The sequence below is a fragment of the Microtus oregoni genome, unplaced genomic scaffold (assembly GCF_018167655.1).
Source record: "Microtus oregoni isolate MIOR12 unplaced genomic scaffold, Mior012 000002F_ref0000024, whole genome shotgun sequence".
In the NCBI taxonomy this organism is placed as follows: Eukaryota; Metazoa; Chordata; class Mammalia; order Rodentia; family Cricetidae; genus Microtus; species Microtus oregoni.
In genome coordinates this window covers 77,076,764-77,101,721 of record NW_024543061.1, presented here as the reverse complement: position 1 = coordinate 77,101,721, position 24,958 = coordinate 77,076,764, and the positions used below count along the sequence as shown (strand labels likewise).

General features: G+C 44.0%; 1 protein-coding gene across 1 annotated transcript in view; it reads right to left on the bottom strand.

Annotated features, from left to right (window-relative positions):
* The window catches only part of Dera (deoxyribose-phosphate aldolase), a 95,046-nt gene that overhangs the window by 35,225 nt on the left and 34,863 nt on the right, over positions 1–24,958 (bottom strand). The window contains exon 6 of the mRNA XM_041639363.1: positions 9,612–9,740. Coding sequence (XP_041495297.1) covers positions 9,612–9,740 — 129 coding nt within the window. The remainder of the gene's footprint in view (positions 1–9,611; positions 9,741–24,958) is intronic.

Genomic DNA, 24,958 nt, shown 5'->3' with positions numbered 1-24,958 from the left:
AAGTACTCCTATCAGCTGAGCCGTCCCTCCCGCCCTATTTTTCTTATACACAGCTGAGGATCCTAACAGATTTCTAAGCATTTCAACCTAAATTCTCTATCTACTTCTTTAATTTTGGCTAGGGCTTGAACTCACTCAGAGCCTTGCACATGACAGGCACTCCAACCAGGGAGCTATATCCCCAGACCCCACAGTTAACACAAACATTCATGTCATCAATTTGACTGGCACACCACGGGGAAACCGGCAAAGAAAGAAAGACGAATTCAGTGACTTACACACAAAAATGTTGTAGGCTCAATTCCAACTTGAAGACCACATTTCCCATTTGCCTAACTAGCTGCTCGGAAGACAGAAATTACATATGAGATCACTGACGTTTATGGACTTTTTGAAAGCCATGTTAAAATTTAAAAAGAGGAGTTCCATGCTGTAGTTCGGCCCCCCACCCCCACTCCAATCTGCAGCTTCAGCAATAGAACAATGACTTTTTGTGCATACCCCCATTAGGGCCTGGGCCACAGAAGTAAGCTGGTGATTTCCAGAATGTCCTCCTCACTACCTAAGCCTTTGCCGAGCAATTTAACACGGCGGGCCCTTCTTTTCTTTCTTCTAGAAAAGGCAATATAACCTTTGGCTTGTGCCAGCCAGTTTTCCTTCATTAACATAATTTTCCACATTTAAAAAACACATCTTTTTTCATTTATTTGTTGCTATGAAGTAAACCTAGAAATCTTCAGGCTTTTTTTTTTTTAAGTCAAATAAAGAAATATTCTTCCACATAGAAGAGAGAACACGGGGAATCTGGCTCCGCTTTATAACATCACGGTCCGTGGTGCAGTCTGTGTCAGTATTTATTTCCAATCATTTAGTTTATGATCGAGAATAACTTTTGATTACTGACGCTCGTAGCATTTCTCACTCTGTCTTGGACTGTTTGAGGGTCTGTATTTTTATTACAAAGTCCAATAAAAAATAAAGTCCAAAACCCACAGGTCCCAAAACTGATTCCTGGCTCGGGCTGTATGTCACTCCTTTCCAATCCGCAAGGTATTTCCTCCGCCCGTAAGTCTCTGTCGCGTGCTCATAAGCAAATTTATCTCCTAATACCTCATTCTTTATTTTAGCCATTAATCTCCCATTGAGAATCTTACCAAATGCTTTTTGCAGATAAAAATATTTAATGTTTACTAGATTTCCCCATTCCACATAACATATATTGCTAAAAGGGGGGAAAAAAATCAATCTTTTGTCCCTGTATCCAAGTTTGCCAGTTTGATTCGACATGTCTTCCTCGGAAGCAAGAAATCCTACTTCTTTTGCCGTGGATTGAATTATGTCCAAACAAAGAATGTCAAATCTGAAACCCTAGATTTGTCAGAAAGTGAGCTTACTTGGAAATGGGGTGACTGCATCTGTAATCTATTAGGATGAAATCACCCCGAGGAAGGTGTACATTGCCTGGCTGCAGTCCGCAGAAGAGACTCAGGCACACAGAGAGAAGACGCCATGTGATGGCAGAGGCCGAGGTTGGCACGGTGTGCTCACCAGCCAAGGGAAGCCAGCAGCTGCCGTCGTTGCTTCCTGGAGCCTGTATTCCACACTCAGCAAAGCACAGCAAGGCAGTGTGTGGGATGAACATGCTGAAATATTTCTCATGGGTGGGGTAAATATTCTGGAGTATCTGCACTTAAGTTTCCTTCCCAGATGGGATGGCAAATCAGTTTTCACCCTGTAAGTAGTCTAACTTCGGGCCTGCTTTAAGGAACTATAAAGGCTCACTGACCACGCTGGCCCCTCAGTGCTTCTGCGCCTCTCTGGAATTTCCTCTGGGCCAGGCAGCAGCTCCCTTTTGCTTTGATCAAAAAAACCAACACAGAGCTCTGCTCCCTTCTAGGTCCACCTGTGAGTTTTTACACACCTCCACGTCACACCACTGCCTTGCAATGCCTCAGGACTGCACTGGAAACACAATCTCCGGGTCACAGTTACAGGATGAGAGACAGGGCCACGCCACTTCAACAGAACTGTGACCACTGCCAATAATTTAGGGCCCAGAACTAAAGGAGCAATTTTCTAGATTCTTGTCAGTCCCGGCCACATAGTTGATTCAGACACAGTGGGTACTAAGGACTACTCCTCAATCATGTGATCTACATAGAACCTACACTGTTCCTCTGAACCCAGTAAGAAGGAAGTCCCAACTCTTGCCATGTGGGCCTGAACTTCCCTGCGATCCCCTGCAATGCTACTGCCGGTCTGCCCATGCCATGTAACTCTTCTAATAAATCTCTTACCCCAAAGAGCAATCCACCTCAGTGTCCCCCTTGAGCCCCAAACCAGAAACTTCCACAAACGATCTTCTAACATAACAGACCTCTATATTTTTATGCTTTCTCCAGTGCTGGACTGCATTAATAGCTTATCTTTTCATAAGTTAAACACTTTTGCTTATAAAAAAAAAAACAAGATCTTATTTAAAAAAAAAAAAAACAGCCTGGTACACCACAGGGATCAGAATGCACCATCTGGATCAATACTCCTTGAGCAAGGAAGACTTGCAGCATGTGACAAGGGACTCAGTATGACTTGTGACAATCTTCTCGCGTCGTTTATTATTTGAATCATATTAATCTATTTAAGCTTTAGGTATTAATTTACTGTTAATCACTGCATGGTTTCGATGTTTCTGCTTCTTGTAGTCCACGTGGGTTTCCCATGGCTCGCCCCTTCTCTCATCATTTAGTAACCTCACTTACAGTCCCCTCTTTTTCTGCTTCACCTCGCTATTCCTGCCTTACTCCGAATTCCCAATCATCCACTCCCTGGTTCCGGCTTTTTCTTTTCTTTTTTCCTTTTCACATTTATTTCCTCTACCTTGCAAAATTCTGGCCAAGTTCGAACTCATTTCGCATTCCTTCAGGGCGCACCCTTCCTAGTCCCATATTTTTGCAAATGCTTTCTGCACAGATCCGCATCAACAGTTCAAACCCGATGACATTACGATTGCATCTTCCGTGCCTCGCCACTCCAAACTTATTTATCACCCCTGCATTACTCCTGAAGATAAGGTCCAGAGTAACCTGGAGGAGAGCTTGTTAGCTGTTGCCTGTGTGCGTGCGGACAGCCCTACGATCCCAAAGATAAAGTCAGTGCTACACCTCCGCATTCTCCGAGTGCGCAGCCGCTGGGCACTCGCAGTAGGGACACAAGCCGACTTTGTGCTTCTCTTCCGTAAGTGGATCTCACTTGTTATCACGTCATCATTATGGAGCTGGATGAACACAAATGCAGCTCTTCCCCTACCCCCAATTTCTCGCCCTCCAATTGCCTACCCCACCACCCAGTTCTTCTTTTGTTTGTTTTCGCTCCAGATTTCCACCAATCAGAGGCCCATGTGAACTACCCCTCCAGAAGGACCTCTGAATTCTCCCCCTTCAGGCCCTGCACCCGGAATGCCAGGGGTGTGGAATCTCTGCAGCAGCTGGAAATCAACTGCTCTTTTTACCTGCCTTTTAAAAGTTTATTTGCACTTCTCTAGCAGGTACCTGGCGATCGAGAGCTGTGTGATAATTTCAATTGGCCGCTTGTTGGAAGACTCACATGTCTGCTAGGGCTTTCAGAGTACAGGAGTTAAGAGAGCCGACAGGTACACAGGCCAGGAACTGTATCAGAAAGATAACTAACAGATCACAACTAATGGTGATTCTTAGCCGGATTCCTTTTATAGCTCTCTTTTCTAATGAGTCCATATCCAAAATTAATTCAACAACCCTCTAAATGCAAGCTCTGGGGTGGTGGGATGGGTACAGAAAAGCGCAACTGAAAATCACATATCCCCTGGAGGCACAGTCAACGCCTTTTGAAAAGCGATACTCTGAATGCCTGTAACAGCCTGGTAGAAAGATCAGTTGGGCTTCCTTTCTTACTAATAGGATAGTACAGAAGCCGTGCTGAGATGTCAATCACTTGCAAGGTTATTGGCTTACAGTTTACAACGTAGTCTCATTCTTTAATTCGATTGTTTGATAATCACATTAATTTAACTGCAGAAGGTCAAGTAGAGCAGGGAAAGAACAAGAGCCCAGATCTTCCTGACTATACTCCTTCACCAGAAATATTTTTAAAAAATACTCAATAAGCTTCACACAAAAGTAGGACGGGAACCCTTTAGTTGATTCTCCATCTGCTTTCTGAGGCTGCCACGGGACACTGCACACAGCACCTATCAGATACAAGTTAACTTGGCTCACAGGTCTGGAGGCTGGGTGTCCAGGAACACAGCGTCGGTGAGGGCCGCTGTGCTGCTCCACAGCGAGGCAGAAAGGCACACACAAGCACACGGGAGACGGAGAAGGAAACACAAGGGGCTGAGCAAACACCACACTAGCGCACACCTGTGGGAATGGCATTAACTACACATACGGGCAGGCGTGAGAACTTCTCAGAGGCCCTGGCCACTTGATACTAGTACCTAGGAGACTCCAATTCAGGCCAAGTTTTGGAAAAGGCCTTTGGATCAGAGCGCTGACCCAGCATGCAAATGCCGTGGTTAGCTAAGTCTGTGCTTACGGTGGCCAACAGTACCACACCAACACACTTAGGCTTCTCCACTCATTCTTTCTCCAGAAGAACCGCTTTTGCAATAATCAGTTATCAAAACCATAAAATTATGGTGACTGTAAATCACAGACTTGTAACAATTTAATTTTAAAGTAAGGGGCAAAAGTGTTGATGGAGGATTCCAGATGTATCAGAACACTGGTGGACTGCTTACTGGTTACTAATAACTAGAGGGTTCCATGAAGTGGAAGCTGAAAACACAAAACCTGAGATCACTCAGAAACTCAAGTTAGCAGATAGGCTCTTTAAATCAGTTGTTGTAAATATGTTCAAAGACATGCAGGAAAACATAGCTCAAAGACTCAGTAGAAGAGTGGAATATTGTAATTAAATCACAATCTCAAATAAACAAACAAACCAAAATTCCAAACCCAAATGTGTACAGTGGCATAAATTTTACTGAGTGGGTTTAAAAGCAAACTTGAGATACAAAATAAAGAATAAGGGACCTAAATAAATATCCATGTTAATAGCATCTTAATTCCTAATTTCCTGTTTGAAGAACATCACTACTAAGACCAGTGAGGAGGGTGAGGATGATCACTAAGGAGAAAGAACTTAAGCAGCCTATAGGACAGTATCAAGCAGTCTTATACCTGCAGATTTAGGGTCCTAGAAGGAAAGACAGAGAGGATGGGGCAGAAAATGTATCTGACAAAATAGTTGTGGGGGCTGGAGACACGGCACAGTGGTTAAGAACATACGCTGCTCTCACAGAAGACCCAAGTGCAGGTACTAGAAAAACACTAAACATTTAGACACTAAAGCATTCAATCTAAATGGCACTTTAACACTCTACGTGACAGGTGGATTTACAAAGGAAAGTGGAAAACGCCTTAACAATGAACAGAAAGGAAACAGGGTCAAAAGTTGGGTCTTTGAACACACTAATTAATAAAATTGGCAAAACCCCTGCATGACTCTGTCAGGAGAGAAGCACTAACATGGGAAAAGAACAGAACCATAGTCAGGCTGAAGAATGAGCTGTAACTGCAGATGGCACAGCATCAGATTGAGACGAGCTCCTACACAGCTTTACAACCAGAATTCCAGCAGCTCAACATATTTATGTGGCAATGGAAAACCTGCACAAAAACTTATAGTCTCGTGGTTATTATTTTGGGGAGTAGCACCTACAATGTGAACTACGCGATGCTCTAAACTGACAAAGCCAAAGGATGTTGATAAACTCAGATCAGTCCTTCTGGAGTTGAGGAAGCCGGTGAAAGCATGGGATTGGCCGTGAGGGGTCTGCGGTGGTTTGAAGGGAAACGGTCCAGCTCCTAGTAGCCTTTTAGATCTGAGTGTTTGGTACTGTTCAGGAATGAGTAGGAGGTGTGGCTTTGTCAGAGGAGGGAGATGTGGCCTTGTCAGAGGAGGTGTGGCTTGTCAGAGGAGGTGAGTCACTGGGGTAGGCTTTGAGGTTTCAAAAGCCCTTGCCAAGCCGGGCGGTGGTGGCGCACGCCTTTAATCCCAGCACTCGGGAGGCAGAGGTAGGCGGATCTCTGTGAGTTCGAGACCAGCCTGGTCTACAGAGCTAGTTCCAGGACAGGCTCCAAAGCCACAGAGAAACCCTGTCTCGAAAAAAAAAAAAAAAAAAAAAGCCCTTGCCAAGTCCAGTCCTTAGCTCTCCCTCTCTGCCTCAGCTACTGCTCCAGCTCCATGCCTGCCTGGCTGCCACTAAGCTCCCAACCAGGACGAACCTGTGACAAGCCCACAATGAAATGTTTCCTTTTATAAATACCTTGGCCTTAGTGTCTCTTCACAGCCATAGAATAGTGACTAAGACAGTCACTCAGAATCCACCTGGGTGGTGGTGAAGTTTTGCTTCTGGACCGTGTATGTAGCTTCAGGCAATTGCATACTGTCAAAACTTCTCCGCTGTACACTTAACACCCAAATTTCAATTACTATAAATTTACCTCAGTGAGGTTCACTTTTTAGGTAAAAAAAAAAAAAAAGAAAAGTAACTTATTTTTATTTGGGATTATTTTGTGCATTATGTAATAAAACTAAATCAAAAATACAAAAAACACTAAATTTTAAAAATGTTTGAAAAACAGTTCATTTATATATAATGACAGGATAAATACAGGTTAGGAAAAAGGCTAGAATCTGGCAAATGTTATACCACTGAAAGCCGTGTCCTTCATAAGAGCAAGCACAGAGTCTTAGGAACAGCTGCCCTGCAAGTGAGAAGTCCGTAAATGGGAGCTCACGACTGACTACAGGTGTGTGTGAGCTTTGCAATCTCAGGAAAATCAGTGGATTTCAGGTTTCTCCATGGAGCCCAGAGATGATGTGAAGACAAGGGTATTAAAACTGGTGTGTCAACAATTGGGCTAGAACTCAATGGAACAGCACCTGTCTAGGATATGTGCAGTTTGAACCCAGTTTCAAGTCCCAGAAATATACATACACACACACCCCGGAAAACCTAGTGTGGTCTCCCTATGAAAACCAGGAAGGAGGTTCTCAGGAAACTGAAAACAGATTACTGTGCAATGCAGCTGTATCACTCCTGGGTACACACCCAGAGAAATCAAAGTCGCACAAACAGAGACATCAGCACGTTCATGTTTACTCACGACGGCCGAAGAATTGAGCCAGACTAGGTGGGAAAAAGCAGTAAATGCACAACGGGACTTTACTCAGTCACAAGCTTCCTCTCCTATGGGAAGGACTCACACACTTCTATGAAAGCGGAAGAGCAACTATTAACACATGGGAGGCGGAGAGGTCTAAAAGACAAGGAGGGTAAGAGCAAGAGACAGCAATTCTCAGATATAGAATGCGTGTGTATATGCGTGTGTGCGCATGTGGTGTGTGTGTGCGTGAGTGTACACATTAAAAAAGGCAGAGGGGAATGAACTGTAAGGAGGAAGGAAAGGGGCAGGAGGGGAGGGAGGACAAGAGAGTAGTGGAGAAAACCAGCAGGAACAGACTCCAATGACAATGTCTGTCTGAAAATTCCAGCCTGAAGCCCATTATGTTCTACACCAACTACAGGATATTCTTCTTCTTATGGTCCGAACATAAGAATAAACCGAAGATGAACCTGTGGATGGACCCCACAGCTATGTCCTCAACAGACTAGGTAAACAATGGAATGAAACAGACAGACAACAGCGGCCAACTAAACAAGGGGAAAGTGGCAAAGGCGGCTTTCTATGCAGTTTTCCCTGGGTGGGGTGGATGCAGGTGGCCAATGCTACCTTCCCTGGAGTGGCAGGTGCAGAGAGGACACTGGCTGACCTTTTAGAACTCACATACCTTCTTTGTGATGGTGTCACAGTTGGGGTAAGAGACACCTCAAGGGTAGTTCAGCTGTGACCCCATTGTTTGTGCCTCGTACCCATGTTGACACAGCAGCACCCTCAAGAGGCTGTCGGCCTATCTGACTGCGGTTCCCAGAAGGTGGCCTCGACTTGTACTTTGTTGTTGGGTCTGACAATCTCTTGCTTTGTCAAAGAGCACAAAAGGCAGCCGCATGTCCAGCTCACACACTGAGGGCCTTCACACAGTCCCTCCGAGTAACAGCAAGACTTTTGCTGCTGCGGACCTTTGAACACCAGCATCCCATGAGCCACTGCACAGTCTATTCCTGCTTAGCCTTGGAATGTTAGAGATTTTGCGATAAAAGACATAAATAGCATCCGACTTCAACAGCATCCAGCAGCAGCGACCAGGCCCTAGCAGCACCCTTGATGCCTCAGGCAGATTGTCAGTGAGTTCCAGGGAGCCATCCACTAGACCCAACAGGGCCTCAAAAGGCACATGGAGTATAGACACATACAGGGTAACCACAGTGGATGGCCTGATCCAGAGAAACCTGGCGTCTTCATCCCAGTGCAGGACCCCTCAAAATTCAGTTAGCACCCCAGCACAATAAGACATGCAGCCTAATGGAGACTTAACCAAAAGGATTTAGGGCTCAGGGGATGAACCAAGAGGAGAATTTTTCTCGACACTGGTGTGGCTTTACTGACACCAAACATGCTGAGGACAGTTATGTTGGCGGACAGCTATGTTCAAGGCAAGGAGCCCAACATACACAAAGATGAAACGGAGCTGGATGCCAGCACTCTGAGGAAGCTCCAAGTCACCCTACACGGCGGATTCTAAGGGGTGAAGGGAAAACAAGACAACAGAGGCACAGACAAGCGAGCAGGCAAGAAAGTTCCACTCCATCAGAAGACGAAGGGAACCGACAGCAAGATTTTCAACAAAGCAAGGCCAAAATCAAATCATCACTTTGAAAAGATCATTTAACAGCAAAAAGGTGGGAAGACTGGAAGGGGCCAAAAGTAGGGACAGCGAACTGAGCTGAGGTGATCCAGTAGGGAGGGTCTGCCCAGGACAGGGCCATCTCTGCAGAGTCCGGGGAAACATTAGGCAGAATCGCGGGTGCTGCGGAAGTGAGAAAGTACAGCCCAGCTCCAACTAGAAGGTCCACAGGTGGCTACATCGGCTGTGTGTGCAAAGCAATGAGTCTACATCTATGTGGAAGCAGGAAAGCCAACACCACAGTAATTCTTCTTTATATGTGCAGGGACAAAAGCAGAGGCTGCTTCAGAAATCGCAGAGGCTGCTTCAGAAATCACAGAGGCAGATCTAGGAGAAAAACTCAACTCTTAAGTCACAGAGAACTCCTGCCCAGCCTGTACTGAAGAAGGAAAAATCAAATCACACAAAAGGCAAATAGCTAACAAGAGCGCCATCTACTGCTAGGTAAAGATAGTGCAGCAAAGAAATGCCAAGCAAATAAGAAACAAACAAAAAACAGAAAGGTGGAGAGAAGCCCAAAAGTCTCTGCCCACTTCACTCTGTGTATGCATTCACAAAACGTCTCATCCCTCCCACACACACACACAAAAGTTGCCCCCCAAGGGGTTAGCACTTTCAATAACACGCAAGTGCTTTCATTTGCTCCTTTCTCCTGAAACCATCAATCCAGCCGGAACCCCATCTGAATCCATAAAACTCACCTGCCATCATTGCTACCAGGCTGGCTTTGTAGACGTTGGTGAGAGAGCCGAGCTCTCCTGTGGCTAGGATGGTTTTGAGATGAGCCTCCCCGCAGGCCTTTCGAAACTGGCTGATCTCGTCGTAGAGGGCTAGAGAAGAAAATCATTGAGGTGGTTACAAAGCAGGCAAGTGCCTGGCAAGCCTTCAGAGCCAGAGGAACCCACTTCAGATTGAGGAGACGTAAAATGCTTGTCCCTTCCTAACCATCACCCCAATTTAATATCACCTACAGCATTCTGCTACTGTTCACACCCTGCGACAAGGAATGCCCGGTTTGCCGCCATGAACCTGTTTCTAAGTGCTGGCCTAGGGCTCTAGAGTCATAAAGCTTCTTAAACATCATTATAAGAACATGCAAATTATAAATAATCTATACCTTTTCCATATGATTATGACCTGAGGGAGAAAAAAAAACAAATTCATCTCATATAAATGCCACTCATATAGTTACTATAGCACTTCCCAAGCTAGAGAAAAGAACCCTGGGGTTCCTACTAATGCCACTTAGAGGCGACAGGGGCTCCTGCTAGGATATACAGCTGATCCTTCTTGGGAAATTATCAACGGCGCAGAAAGAACAGGCTGCCCACTATGAGGAAAGTTCACACGCATATTCCAGACCTAGAGGTGAAGTGCCCGGCAGGGTAAGACTACACACATATGAAGAAAGCTATTGGCAGAGGTGTGCTCTGCTGTGGCCTTCCAATGACCCTAACCCTAGATCCCTTCAGGCCTTCTAGAGCTCCAAACAGTGCCTGAAAGCAGTCTGCTTACTGGATTAGACGGACAGACAGATAGACAAAGGCGTGTGCATAGACACATGACAAAATAAAATTGAAGGAGCAGTTCAAGGTGACAGAAACCAATGAGCAAACAAAATACAGTCAGATAAGTATAAATACAAAATATAAATATAAAAATATATAAGACCCAAAATAAAAAAACAAAATAGTTGGTAAACAAAACCAATATGGGTATCAAACTTTTCAGAAAAACTATGTAACAGTCTTCTGAAGATGACAATAGGGATCTTTGCTGTAGCTCCCTATCATATGGCCCACCTGACTAGCAAAACTCAGGAAATGGAAAATCTTACTACGAGGGGCAAGGCCGTGTGTCTTAGGAGAGGCTGTTTTACACACAGGAGCCTGGTAAGACAGAAGGCTTGTTATCCCCAGATTGTCCCCACAGAAGGTCTGAGGACACCACCATGTAGCTCCAGCCCCCTGCCCATTTCACCTGACTTGTGGGAAAGCCGTCTGCCTTAAGTGCCCACCATGACACCTATATAGAATGTCTTCAATCATAACCCCACACCAGGCAGTAACAAATGACATCCTTACGACTCAGGACAGTGGCTGTGGGATGTTTCGCGACGCTGGATCTAAAGAGAACACTGCTCTTGAAGAGCCACAGGTAAAATCACTTATAGCCTAAATATCCAAAACGCCAACCCAAAGTTAACGTTCGAGTTAAAATTCTACAGTAAGCTACTACCCTGATAGCAGGCTTCACGGCAGACAGGAGCGCTGAAAGGCAGCTGCATCACTTCCGGTCGGACCTCAGGCAACATTTCTCTCCATCATAGTCCTGTCTTCAGAGTGTAAATCATACCTTACAGGCTTATTATGAAGATTAAAGGGGTGTGTGTGTGTGTGTGTGTGTGTAGTACTTTGCATATTGCCTGACATGTGAATTCTCAAACAGCTTAAACATCACTATAAAATTTAGTATTTTGGTATTTTGGTAGATGAGTTTCCATCTTGTGATGTCTAAGAAACATCATATTTTATTCCACAGCCCAACCCACTCCCCGAAGGGACCAGAAACTCTGCTGTATGGACAAAATCTTGAAAAATATTTAATTACAGCCTCTGTTGAAGTGAACTTTTATTTGAATAAAAATTCTTAAGCGACTGATTATGATCATGTCTATGGGAAAATACACAATTTTTAATGAACATGGGATTTATTTACCTGTAGTTAAATTAACCAGAAAACCTTGGTGTGTTTCATGACATCACCATTTGGAGGGTACATACGTTCTTCCCAAATGGGAGGGATTTGCAAGAGTCATCTGCACCGTGGTACCCTCCCACTCTCAAGGTTCTAATTTGCCATATCATTTTACTAATTTCATGAAATAATAATAGCATATATTCCTGACCAAATATCTTATAGCTTGATTTTATTCTAATTTCTGTACGTGTGGTGGCTGAGTAGGATGGTGGAAGACACTGGGTGTCCCTCTTTGTCACTCTGTGCCTTATTCCCTTGCAACAGGGCTTCCATGGAACATTCAGTTCACCGATTGGCTAGCCTTGATGGCCAGTGAATCCCAGTATCTGCATGCTTCTGTCTCTCCAAGGCTGGCGTTACAGATGAGTCTCGCCATGCCCTGCTGAGACTCAAACCTGAGCCCGTGTATTCAAACACTTTACTGCACGAACCCTATCTCTTTCCCACTCCAGTCGGAATCCCTTCAAGAACCTAAAATACAACCTTTTTGGAAAGAACATAAGAAAACAGTCTTGGGGGAAGTTTGCGATATATCATCTTTTTTCCTTTGTCTATCAGGCTTCTATCTATCGCATGCCTATGCAGAGGTGGAGGCTGCAAGACAGCCTACGGGACTTGGTTCTCCCACCGTGTGTGCCCAGGAACTGAACTGGTTATAGGCCTAAGCAACCTTTAACCACTGAGGCATCGCTCTGCCCATGATTTTTTTCTTTTCTTTTTCTGATGAAGGCGTAAATCACAAAGAATCCTATGATTAATAGGGTGGTATTTATTTAAAGGGGAAAAAACTTACAGATCACCGTCCCAAACAACAGCCCTCTGCGCAATCAGGAAGGAGTCTAGTCGCAGAGCAGGAGGAGAGAGAGAGAGAGAGAGAGAGAGAGAGAGAGAGAGAGAGAGAAGTGGCCGCTGGTATCTCAGCGGCTATTGGCTGGAGGAGCGGAAGGACCTCCCGCAACATTTCTCCTCTGAACAGAAGACTCTGGAGCTGGCACAGCTACTTTGAGTTGTGTAAGTGTGTTACCACTACTCCTTTTCACTACACTATTTATGTAGAGGGGCTAGTTTGCTTGTGTATTTCTGGAAGATTCAATTAAATAATCCATGTGACTGCAAGAGAAGGGGACAATTCATAGGTATTTATTCTTCACTAATAGTTTCCCATATTTTCCTTACATTTTTCCAGAGAGGCAAAAATAACTTTACAGGCTAAAACAAATAAAGAATTGTCCTAAGATTTATGAAACCACAGTGAGAATTACAAATGTTACATACAAGACAAACCAACCACTTGAGCACAGCCTATGCCGAAGAAACCACAGAGAAGCAGTAGCAGTGTTCAGCTAGCTTTATGTACTGCATCTTGACGTTAGCGATAGACTCTGGGAAACCATGACACACGTGGGTCAAAGAACTTGATGGCGGACATACAACCCAGCCACACCCAAATCATCTTACCACAGTCAACAGATGCGTTAGGGTACAAGTGAGTGAAGTAAGAGGAAAGAGACGGGTAGATTTCCACCCCTTCTCCCCTCCCCACCCCCAAGGAAAGGATAAGAATATGGTATGCTTCTACTGTATAGCTGCTGGACTATCTGGGTGGATGACGTCACCAATGACGACATAAAGGAAGAGATGCCCCTTCCAACACGATTCTCCCTGAGGTACGATTATTCAAAGGATAAAGAAACCGTAAGTTTTCAAAGCATCTTCCCTTCAAAGTCCTGAGCATTTCCTGTGCATCGCTTGAAACCTCTGTAACACAGCTGCCAGTTACACTGTATCTCGGACGTGAAAGGGCGCAATGTGGAAAGATCCTAAAATCTTATCCCTATCCATATGTGTCTTCAGATTCTGAATAAAGTTGTACTTCCTTGGGCTGGAAAGATGGCTCAGTGATTAAGAGCACTGCATGCTCTTGCAGAGGATCTGAGTTTGAGTGCCAGCACCCACACGGTGGCTCACAATCATCCATAATTCCGGTTCCAGAGGATCTGATGCTCTCTTCTGACTTCCATGAGTACCAGGCGTGCACACAGTACAGAGACATACGTGCAAGCCAAACACTCAAATACATAAAAACATAAATGATTATACATCCTCAAATAGCTCTGCTGGCGAGTCAGGTACATATGTGTTCACACACATATACACAAACACACAAAATACATAAAAACATAAATGATTATACATCCTCAAATAGCTCTGCTGGCGAGTCAGGTACATATGTGTTCACACACATATGCACAAACACACAAAATACATAAAAACATAAATGATTATACATCCTCAAATAGCTCTGCTGGCGAGTCAGGTACATATGTGTTCACACACATATACACAAACACACAAAACACATAAGTGCATACTACAAATGAAACACGTGGAAGAACTGCACAAGGTAATCAAACCCTGGACTCGAAAGAGAGGCCAGCTCTCATCTAGCCTAACTATTCACTTTACACTCGGACACTCAGATCCTGGCTTTCATCCCAGGGTATGGAAAGTTAGACAGTTATTCAAGAACATAAAGTACTTATTTTTGTATCCTTCCATATAGTAACATTTTTGAGGGTTAAAGACATAGCTTAGTTGATAAAGTGCTTGCTACAGAAACATGAGGAACCAAGTTCCAGAAAACAAGCCAGATGTCATGGCATTTGCCACTAATCATCTTAGTACTGGTAGAGACCAGAGGGTTCCTAGGCTGCCCAGTTATCCTAGACACACACACACACACATACACGCACACACACACACATACACGCACACACACACACACACACACGCATGCATGTACACCCTTCATTCTCATGTGTCCCCCACACACATACATACACGCACGCGCACACATACACACACACACGCAAGCATGCACACCCTTCATTCTCATGTGTCCCCCCCACACACACACACACGCATGCATGCACACCCTTCATTCTCATGTGTCCCCCACACACATACACGCAAGTTTCACCTTCTCTGCAGCCCTCTGGCAGAGCAAGGCACTGCAGCGCTCCCAGGTTTACATCAGGACTTGCCTGGCCCTGGGTCTGCTAATTAGTTATGTCACTTGACAAAGTTCCCCAACTTCCCAAGCTCCTCCATTTTTCTTCATTTCACAGCCATTTTTCAAGTTCTGAGAATAGATGTAAAAGCAATTATTCGGATGATTATGAAGGTAATCAACTAATTATGTTTCTCTCATGTCCACCTTTAATAAGAGGCACACAGAAAATGAAGATTAAGCACTGCTTTACTCTAAAAGCTCAAGCGGTTAGAACTGAGAGTGCCGGCCTTGCCACTGACTTAGAAAGACAACCCAGAAACCACCTTGTGGCAGATCTCTAACGCAGAGGAGCAGAGACAGGCAGGGAACTAGTATGTCACAGTGGGGTTGGGATACCCTTGAAGGATGAGGAGGGACTTAGTCTGCCATGGAAAGTGAGAGGCACCCTAACCAGTGATTTCTGGGAACTCCGGAGCAGAATTTGTTGAGTAGAGCCAGCAGTATTGGGCCAGGGAGGTGTTCAAAGAGTCTTAGAAGTGTTATACACTGGATCTGTCATGTGAACATTGACCAAGCAGGTCATTGACCAAACATATATTCATGGAAACCAATTTCTCAGTAACACGAAAGAAGGACACAAACATGGGAGGGGGTGTAAGGGTAATACCTGAGGTGCTAAATCATAATAGAGAATTCAAGAGCTCTAAAACACACACACACACACACACACACACATAGAAGGAGGCAGGCAGGCAGACAGACAGATGGAGGCACAGCTATAGATGTGTTCACAAATGCTGTGTCTACACTTACATTTGCACACTTGCGAGATCTGACCACTATGTGCACCTAGCAACAACAGCATCTTAACAGTGCTGAGAGCATCTGGCATCCAGATCTTAACTTCTTCAATGAAAGGATCACAGCTCCTTGGAAAATAGGGTAAAGGCTTTGAAGAAAGTCAAAATAAGACCAGATTATCTTGTATAACAAAGGAAAGTTCAACGAAGGGAACACTGAAAGCACACAGGAGCTGGCAGGAAGTAGCTCCCACTAGCCAAATGTCAGACGGTATCAAAACCAGCAACACAGAAGGAAGACTATAGGAGGAAGAAGAAGGGAAAAAAGAGGGAGGAGAGGAACAGGGAGAAAGACACGTGGGTCTCTCTATAGAGACATATGTATGTCTGGAAAGCAGAGAGAGACTAAGGGGAGGGCAGCCTATGGAGGAGTATTGTGTGTGAATACGCGTAAAATATGAGTGTGTGTACTATGAAAATGTCATAGTGATAGTAAAAGATTACTGCCAAGTAAGTTTAAAAGAAATCTATGAGTTCTTGCAAAAAAAGAAGGAGAGAAGGAATGGGGAAAGAGAGAGAAGCAGGACAGGAGGGAGGCAGGCAGGGATAATGAGTTTAGAAGAAATGATGTAACTATGAGTTGCCACAAGGCAACAACTACTGGAATAATAACTGAAGAATTACCAACAGATGGTAAAATTCCGGATAAAAGTGGGATTTGAACTGGGATATTAACAGTCTGAAAGGATCTCTGTTCATAATCTATATTAACTACCTATTAAAATGAAAAAAAAACTTCCTCATTTAATTCTGGAGAAATTTGGCAGAAGTCATTCTAGCCCAGTAAGATTTAACGTCCTCAAGAAGTGGACAGATTAACAACGTGTGACTCCCAAAGAACAGGGACAAACTTCAGCATTTATTCCCATCAAAAACACATAACTTGAACCTAGTAGAAGAAAACTCCAAACCAATCTGAACTTGAGGCTCTGTGTGTGTCTGAAATTGTCTAGTGTAGCCCAGAATGGTCTACAACTTGTTATAGCTGAGAGTGACCCCCAACCCAGTCCTCCTGCCCCCACCTCCTATTACTAGGACTTCAGCATCACCACTCTTGCTTTAAGAGATAGTGGAGATCAAACCTAGGGCTCCCTGCATGCTGGACAACCACTTTATCAATGGAGCAACATCTGTAGATCAAACCTAGGGCTCCATGCATGCTGGACAACCACTTTATCAATGGAGCAACATCTGTAGATCAAACCTAGGGCTCCATGCATGCTGGACAACCACTTTATCAATGGAGCAACATCTGTAGATCAAACCTAGGGCTCCATGCATGCTGGACAACCACTTTATCAATGGAGCAACATCTGTAGATCAAACCTAGGGCTCCATGCATGCTGGACAACCACTTTATCAATGGAGCTACATCTGCAGGCCCTGAAATACAGCTTAGAAATTATTAATAACAGAGGCTGGGGCTGGAGAGATGGCTTAGTGGTTAAGAGCACAGCCTACTTGTCTAAAGGTCCTGAGTTCAATTCTCAGCAACCACATGGTGGCTTACAACCATCTGTAATAAGATCTGGTGCCCTCTTCTGGCCTGCGGGTATGCATGTGGGCAGACTACGGTGTACACAATAAATAAATTAAAAAAAAAAAAACAGAGGCTGTACTCTTAAGACCAGGGCCATTCCAGTGAAGAAGTAAAAGGGATACATAATGACAGATGTAGACCTAACAATACCATCGGGCACCTGAAAAATCTGTACAGAGCCTGTTCATCTGATGTTGGACATAACACAGTACTCTGGCTTGGTGTAATCTTGTTTTCATTTCTTGAGAATACATGATAAATATTCAACAGAAATTCAAATCAGTATCATATATGTATATATGTATGCATTTACATATACATATGTGTATGTATGTACACAATCAAAAAAAGTCAAAAAGATAAGTAATAGAATTTTATACCAGTAGAATCTGCATGATACGTAAACATGAGTTCAGCTCACTATTTTTGCAGATTTCTATAAGTTTAATAAAATTACTCAAAACTAAAACTTAAAACTAAATTTGGTATTTTTTATAGTCTGTTTAGAATCTAAGTATTTTTCTTATGGGAGGGCATTTGGGACCACCAACCAGTCTATGATGCTAAAAGTTTCTAAAGCATGGTTTTATATGGAATGTATTTTATATGCCCTTATGTTACAGCTTCCTATGTTTTTACATATAGGTCTATGACACAATTTTTAATGGCCATGCAATCTTCCATCATACAGATGAAAAATGTCCTCCATCATCTCCCTGTTGTTGAGGCCTAAGGTTGCAGACATTGGCTATGATAAACAGTCCTCGGCGCAGCCCCGACGCCAGGTCTTTGCATACCTCATCACTCTAGAGTCTTTGTTATGTTTTTTTCTGCTCACACACTTCCAAGTAATATATGTTCATTGTTAAAAATTCAAACATTACAAAACTGAGAATTCCTTATTTAAAGAGAAAGGAGGAAAAAACAATTCTAACCACGTACCAGAAAAAATAATAATTTGGAAGGCTATTATAAAAGATGACTGACAAATGAAAATGGAATTCAAACACCATGGCCGCGGATTAGTCAGGATAATGCAAAATTTAACAAAACACATGCACCCGAGAAGTGGCTGGCGGGGTGACGTCATGTAAAAATCTGATAATAAATGTTTTGACTTATAATGAGGCTTTCAGGACTTTGGAGGGGGTGTTCCAGAAGCTCAGGATAGATCACATTGCAGGTCCTTAATCAATATTTTCCCATGGTTCACAGGAGTCGTCTCCAGCCTGTCCCTGGGGTCCCTCCCACTACCACCATGCTAGTGAGAAGTGGAAGTTAGAACCCAGCCTCCCCATCATTCTTGGTTGGAGAACAGATGAGGCCGTGTGGGCTGAGTGTCTACAACCGCGCTCAAAGAACCCAGTCTCACACACCAGCAGAGGCCTGTATGCACCAACAGCTTGGGCCCAAGGGGTAGACAAGAAGCAGAAAGAGTCAGATTGAACTGTGGTTTTGCTGCTTTTTTTTTCTTTTTTACATCTATTTTTTAAACTGATAAATAAAAATACAAAAATTGCACCAGTTAACGGGGTACCATGAGATATTCTGAGGCATGTATGTTTTGTTTGGTATTTGTGTAAAGCAGCCATAGCTATCTCCTCAGACACTTGTCATTTCCTTACAGTGAAAGCACTGAAAACTTTTCTTTTAGCTTTCTGAGATGCAGCACGTAACTGCTGTCGACAGGCTCCCTACCATGCAACAGCTCACCACAGCTTCCTGCTCTTAACTCCATAACCACTGGCGAACCCTTCCCTACATCTGCTGACAGACTATTCCTGCAGTGCTGCCCTCCCCGGCCCCCCACCATCACCAGGAACTGGAGCACCAGCTTTTCTATTGTCCACCTCACGGCAGCTGGGAGTGCACAGCATTTTCTGGAAAAGCTCTGTTCTAACTGTAGACAACCATGCTAGTATATCTCACACATATAAAGCTGATTTGAGTGAGGCTCCAAGTCTTCTTCAGACACCACAACTCCTGCCTAAGTCATAAAGCAATTTTTCTTTGTTTCTTGCTACCCAAAGGGAGTTTAAAAATAATTGCTAGCGAACACAGCTAAGCAATTATCTCTGAGTGCCAGAGATGTTCAACACTGCACAAGGATGTCCTGAAAATAATGCTTAAGATAATTATATGTACAGTAAAACACTTAATATAAAATTGTACAGCAACCTTTCATACCAAAAAAGTCACAAAGTGTTCAAGAACACGGTTTCATTCGCCAGAGCAATTAATTAAACTTGTAAGGGTAAAATAGAGATGGGCTTTATAAATCACCCAGCAGTAAAAAACCCACAAGAAATAAAACACACACATTTTTGCCAATACTATTGAAGTGTTAAAGAATCATAGCCTAAAAACAAAAGCCACAAAAGCACCCAGCTGCTGTAAGTGTCTCTGGGCTCTCTCTGTAATAAACAACCTGGGAACAGCAGAACTAGATCATGGATTATGTGATTCCATTCCCAAAAAGTATCTATAGATTTAGAAATAGCTTTTCTGATGAGCTATTATTATTAATAGTTCTATAAAGGAAAACAAAAATAAGTTCTTTTGGGAGAGCTCCCATTTTTCTTGTGTTTACAAAAATAAGTAAATAACAAAAGGCAGATTATTGACCAGCTTCCCAGAATTTCGGGCGCAGCTCATGTGAGGAAATGGAAGACATGCTGGCTTTGCTCCTGGAATGCCATCCCTCACACTGAAACTAGAACGTTGTTAGTGTGTGCGCTACAAACTAAGCCTAGAGAGCAACGCGGTGAGCAAGTGAAAGACGGAGATGATGAAGCTGTGGTCACAGGACACAGACAATACCCCAGCTGCTGCACTGAACACACTGGACCAGAAAATGGCAGTGTCTGGACCATTCAGTAGTTAAAACCAGAGATGCCCCATGGATACTTGGTACACAAGGCCAGAGAAGCAGCTCTAGTCCTCGGCTCACAGAACTAAACTCCCAAACAAAGTCCAAATTTGAGGCCATCTCCAAGTCACTGGTTAATATATCAGGTGTATCTGGGTAGCAGAATCAAGAGCACCCCCACATATATCAACTACAGAAGGCAGGCAATTATCAAAGCCCACTCACAGAGTATATGGATAATGAGCCCCTGTGGCAAAAGCATTCTTCAGACAAGTTCTCCAAGAAATGCAATTTAGGAGTCAATGTCAACAATAATCTCTCTCTCTCTCTCTCTCTGTATGTGTGTGTTTACACACATACATATATATCTCATAGTACATAAAGCACAGTGCAGGAGTATTACTGACACTAAGAACACCAGAGGCCTCGGGAGACTCTCACAGGACCAGGAGTCTCTTCTCTTACTGCATCCATCCTCAGTTCTGACTGTACCTGAACTGGCCCAGGAATGTGTGGGAAGGGCGTAGGAGGACCATAACATAGAGACTTACTATGAATTACAAATGCTCAGCCTTAGTTTACACTTCTTTCTAGCTAGCTTTTTTCTTTAAATTAAATTAACCCATTCCTATGCTATGGAACAATCTTTGTACACTGTAAATATATATTGCTTTCATTGTTAATAAAGAGAAAATGCTGGGAGGAAGAAGGGTGGAATCAGAGCAGTTGCAAGCCAGATGCAGAAGATGCAACATGGGACATTCACAGATGAGGTAAACAAGCCTAAGGGTAGCACACATATTAATAGAAATGGGTTGATTTAAGTTGTAAGAGCTGGGTGGAGACAAGCCAAAGCTATCAGCTCAGCATTTATAAATAGTAAGTCTCAGTGTGACTATTTGGGAGTGGCTGCCGAGACATAGAGAAACTCTGTCTACATTTCTATTAATCTACCTGCTGCCCAGAGACTTGTTTACTTCATCCACATACCATCAATTCTGCTTTCCTACTTCCATGGCTGGCTGGCTGCCCCTTGCCTGACTGGCCCCTGGTGGGCTAGCCCCTAGCTGGCTGGGCCTGGGGCTGGCTGGCTTCCTTCTTTTCTCTGTTCACCTACCCCACCTATCCCTTCTCTGCTCAGCTATTGGCCGTTTGGCTTTTTATTAGACCAATCAGGTGCTTTAGGCAGGCAAGGTGAAACAGCAACCCATCTTTACAAAGGCAAACAAATGCAACATACCTTTAAGTGGTTAAACAAACATTCTATTCCACAACAGAAGGGAGCTGGACTGAGAGCTGGGGAAATGCTCATCAGGTAATTCTGACAGCCAACAAGAGCCTCCTTGCTCTGACCCAGGTGACAAACAGATAAACATTTTGTCAGCATGAGCAGGAGCCAGAAAGTAGTGTCAGGACAGGATGGTATGAATGAGCTAAACATGGCTAATAGGAGAAGCTTAACAGAAAAGATCGTGCCACAAGGACAAGGGTGGAACTGGACAAAAGCACTACATAAATAGAGACCACAGCAGTCAGCACTGCCCGAGTTGGGGTGAATCACCTCAGGGATTTCATTATTTCTTGACTGCATCGCCACACTCAAGACAACACAACCACCAACAAAATCATCCTGAATAATCAAGAGAACACTAAATCTAAATAAGATTCTTTTATTAAATTGTTAATGGAGAGAAAGGTCACTATTTTAATGCATGCCTTTCCCATGTGGCTAGGTTCCCTGATTTCAAGAGGACTCATTGATTCTGAGTCTCTGCTTCTCTGAAAATGACGGTGAGACTGCTGAGGAGGAAGGTGGACAGGAGCCGAGAGCACACAGAACAGCCAGGCAGATGAGGATGCTAGTGCCCAGAGGTCTGGTAGCCAACATGAAAGACAGTGTAACTGGACATGGCTCTCTACAGGGTAGAGAAGGGATCTGACGCCTGCTTCTGGCCTCCTTGGGCAGCAGGCATGCATGTGATACATATACATAATGATGTAGATAAGAAAATAAATAAAAGGAACAAGAAGATAAGAATGGGAATGTGGGGGCTGGAGAGATGGCACAGTGGTTAAGAGCACTGCCTGCTCTTCCAAAGGTCCTGAGTTCAATCCCCAGCAACCACATGGTGGCTCACAACCATCAGCAATGAGATCTGGTGCCCTCTTCTGGCCCGCAAGCATATATGTAGGCAGAACACTGTATACATACATTCATACATACATCTATCTTTAAAAAAAAAAAAAAAGAATGGGAATGTGATGGTTTGAATAAGAATTGTTCCCCTACATGACCCCACTGCAGTCGGGGTTTGTCCTGATGTCCCATGCTCCTGTTACCATCGAAGGCCATGCAGACACGCAGAGCAAGGATATTGTTCGGGCCTAAGCTGCTGCCGAGGGTCATGTCTGGGTCCACGGTCCAGTTAAAGCTGAGGTCTGTGTTGATGTCTGTGGCCAGTGTCACCTCAGGAGGCTTTAGGAATCATGTGAGATGAAATCAGAGGGCTATACTGAACCAGTCACGTCCTTCACTGCCCTGGGAAAGCTGGCCTTGCCTCTCGCTGGCCACTACAATAAGAGAGCTGGCCCCTGTACTTGGGAGAGCCCTACCCATCACCACAAGTGAGGATGAACATACCCTGAGGGGCATTCATGTAGGGGAGCTGACTCCGCCACTGCACCCAAGGTGGGTGGCCCCAGTGGCTCAATCTGACCTGCCAGGTTAACACCCAAGTCCACAACTGGACCTTGGGTTGATCCACCCCAGCATCTACTCCATCTAGGTCCTGCTGGAGCTCATGAAGGGTGCAGTCCTGCAGAACAATACCTGCAAGATCTCTAAGACACAGGATACCCCAGAAGAGCTCCAGGGAGGATCCAGTGAGGATGGCCTCGAACCAGATAACAGTTGCCAGTCAAGCTGATGGAACAAAGGGGTATACTGAATAATACACCGAAGCCTCCAGTGCCATCAGGACGGATGACGAGGTGACGGAGAGTCAGAGGAGAAGCGGAAGCAGAGGCTTTTCTGTTTCTTATATGGTTTTTGTTCTGTTTTGGTTTACTGGGGAGTTTTGTTTTGTTCTGGCTTTTGTTTTGGTTTCTTTCATGGGGGATGAAACAGGCATGAGGAGGAGCTTGAGGGAACAGGAAGTAAATAGAATTGAGGTACATGATGTGAAACCCCCAAAGATTCAATAAAGAAGCTTTAAAAAAAAACTTGCCCCCATACCTATTTAAAAGAATTAGGAGGTGTAGCTTTATTGGGGTAGGTGCGACCTTGCTAGAGGAAGTGTGTCACTGGGGGTTGGTTTTGAAGTTTCAAAAGCCCAAGCCAGGCCCAGTGGTTGTCTCTTTCTGCTGACTTGGAATCCAGATGAAGTTACTTCCATATATCCAGATGATTCTAGTTACAACTTCAGCACCAACCCCGCCTGTGTGCCGCCATTCTCCTTGTCACGATGACAACAGACTAAACTTCTGAAACTACAGGAAGTCACAATGAGACGCTTTCATTTACAAGAGTTTCCATGGTCGTGGCATCTCTTCACAACAACAGAGTGTGGACTAACACAGGGAGCTCATATGCAGTCTCCTCACACAGCTCAGAGCCCCAAGGTGGACCTATCGACTTCTGGGCCATGAGACGCAGTCGGGGCATTCTAAATGGCTAGGTCTATTTCTGTGGTGCTTTACAAAGTGCACCAGTTCATCTTTATTGTCCACTTGCTGGAATCTAGAATCACTCTAGAAAGAAACATCTGGCCACATCTGTAAGAAAAGGTCAAGCTTAAGTTACTGAGGGGAGAACTACCCTGAATGCGGATGGCAGGAGCCCTCCTCTGGGGTCCCAGACTGATTTAAAAGGATAGAGTGAGGTGGACATTGCATCCATCTATCTCAGAATCATAACTTTAGAATGTGTTGTGATCCCTCTGCCACGATGGACCATCTCTCGGACTGTGCGTCAAGTCACTTCTTCCTTGAGCTGCTTTCACCGGCATTTGTTATGGTAATGAGAAAAGCAGCTAACACACAAAATAACCTGCAAAACTAAGAGCATGGGGGAGAGAGCCCAAGACATAGAAAGGTAAGAGCCTGGTGGGCATTCCCACCAGTACCTTCCACAAAACTACTATGGAACTCCTAATTCAGTAAACACCTAGTCTGAAAACAGGGCAGTGAATAACACAGCGAGTAATCACGCCGAGAATCAAAACGAAGACAAAATACTGCAATGGGAGAAAGGCTTAAGCCACTGCTGCTTTCTATTTAGAAATGAATTTCTAGCATTAAATGTTCCTTTTCAATTTGGTTTGGGTCAAGAGGTTATTAACACCATAAAAAAAAGTTAATGGAAAAGTGTGGTCTAGGACAAAAATGTGTTATTATATTTTGTGGAAACGCCTACTTTGGGGAAATTATTATCTCAAAAACAGCCATCCCTAAGTCTGTTAAAGGATAACCAACTACATCAAAACCCATTTCCTACTGGATTTTATTTTTCAATTAGTAGAACTTGAAAGACAAGAGCACAAGTTATAAACTACACATCTACGTCTCCACCTGTTTCTAGAAGACATAAGGACATACAGTTCCACATTAATTTAAACTACTACACATATATACATTATCCACAGCTCTGAAATCCGTGACCAAAAGCAGGTCAGCAGAACACACGGGAACAAGAATATATATAAAATACGACCTTTCAGAAGAACTGAGAATACCCAAAGCACATGTCGGCAACAAGACGAAATGGGGCACAAGTAAAAAAAGATGATTGTGAGCTGTCAATAATGGTAGTATAGACGGATAGATGGGGGGATGATGGGAAAGACTATGATTGTGAGCTGTCAATAATGGTAGTATAGATGGATAGATGGGGGATGATGGGAAAGACTATGAAATGCAGCTAACGCTCCAAGCTGAAACCATGTTTTCCAACTTCACTTGCTGACACCTATGGTGGCCACATAAGTGAACTAGATCAAGCTGCAGGA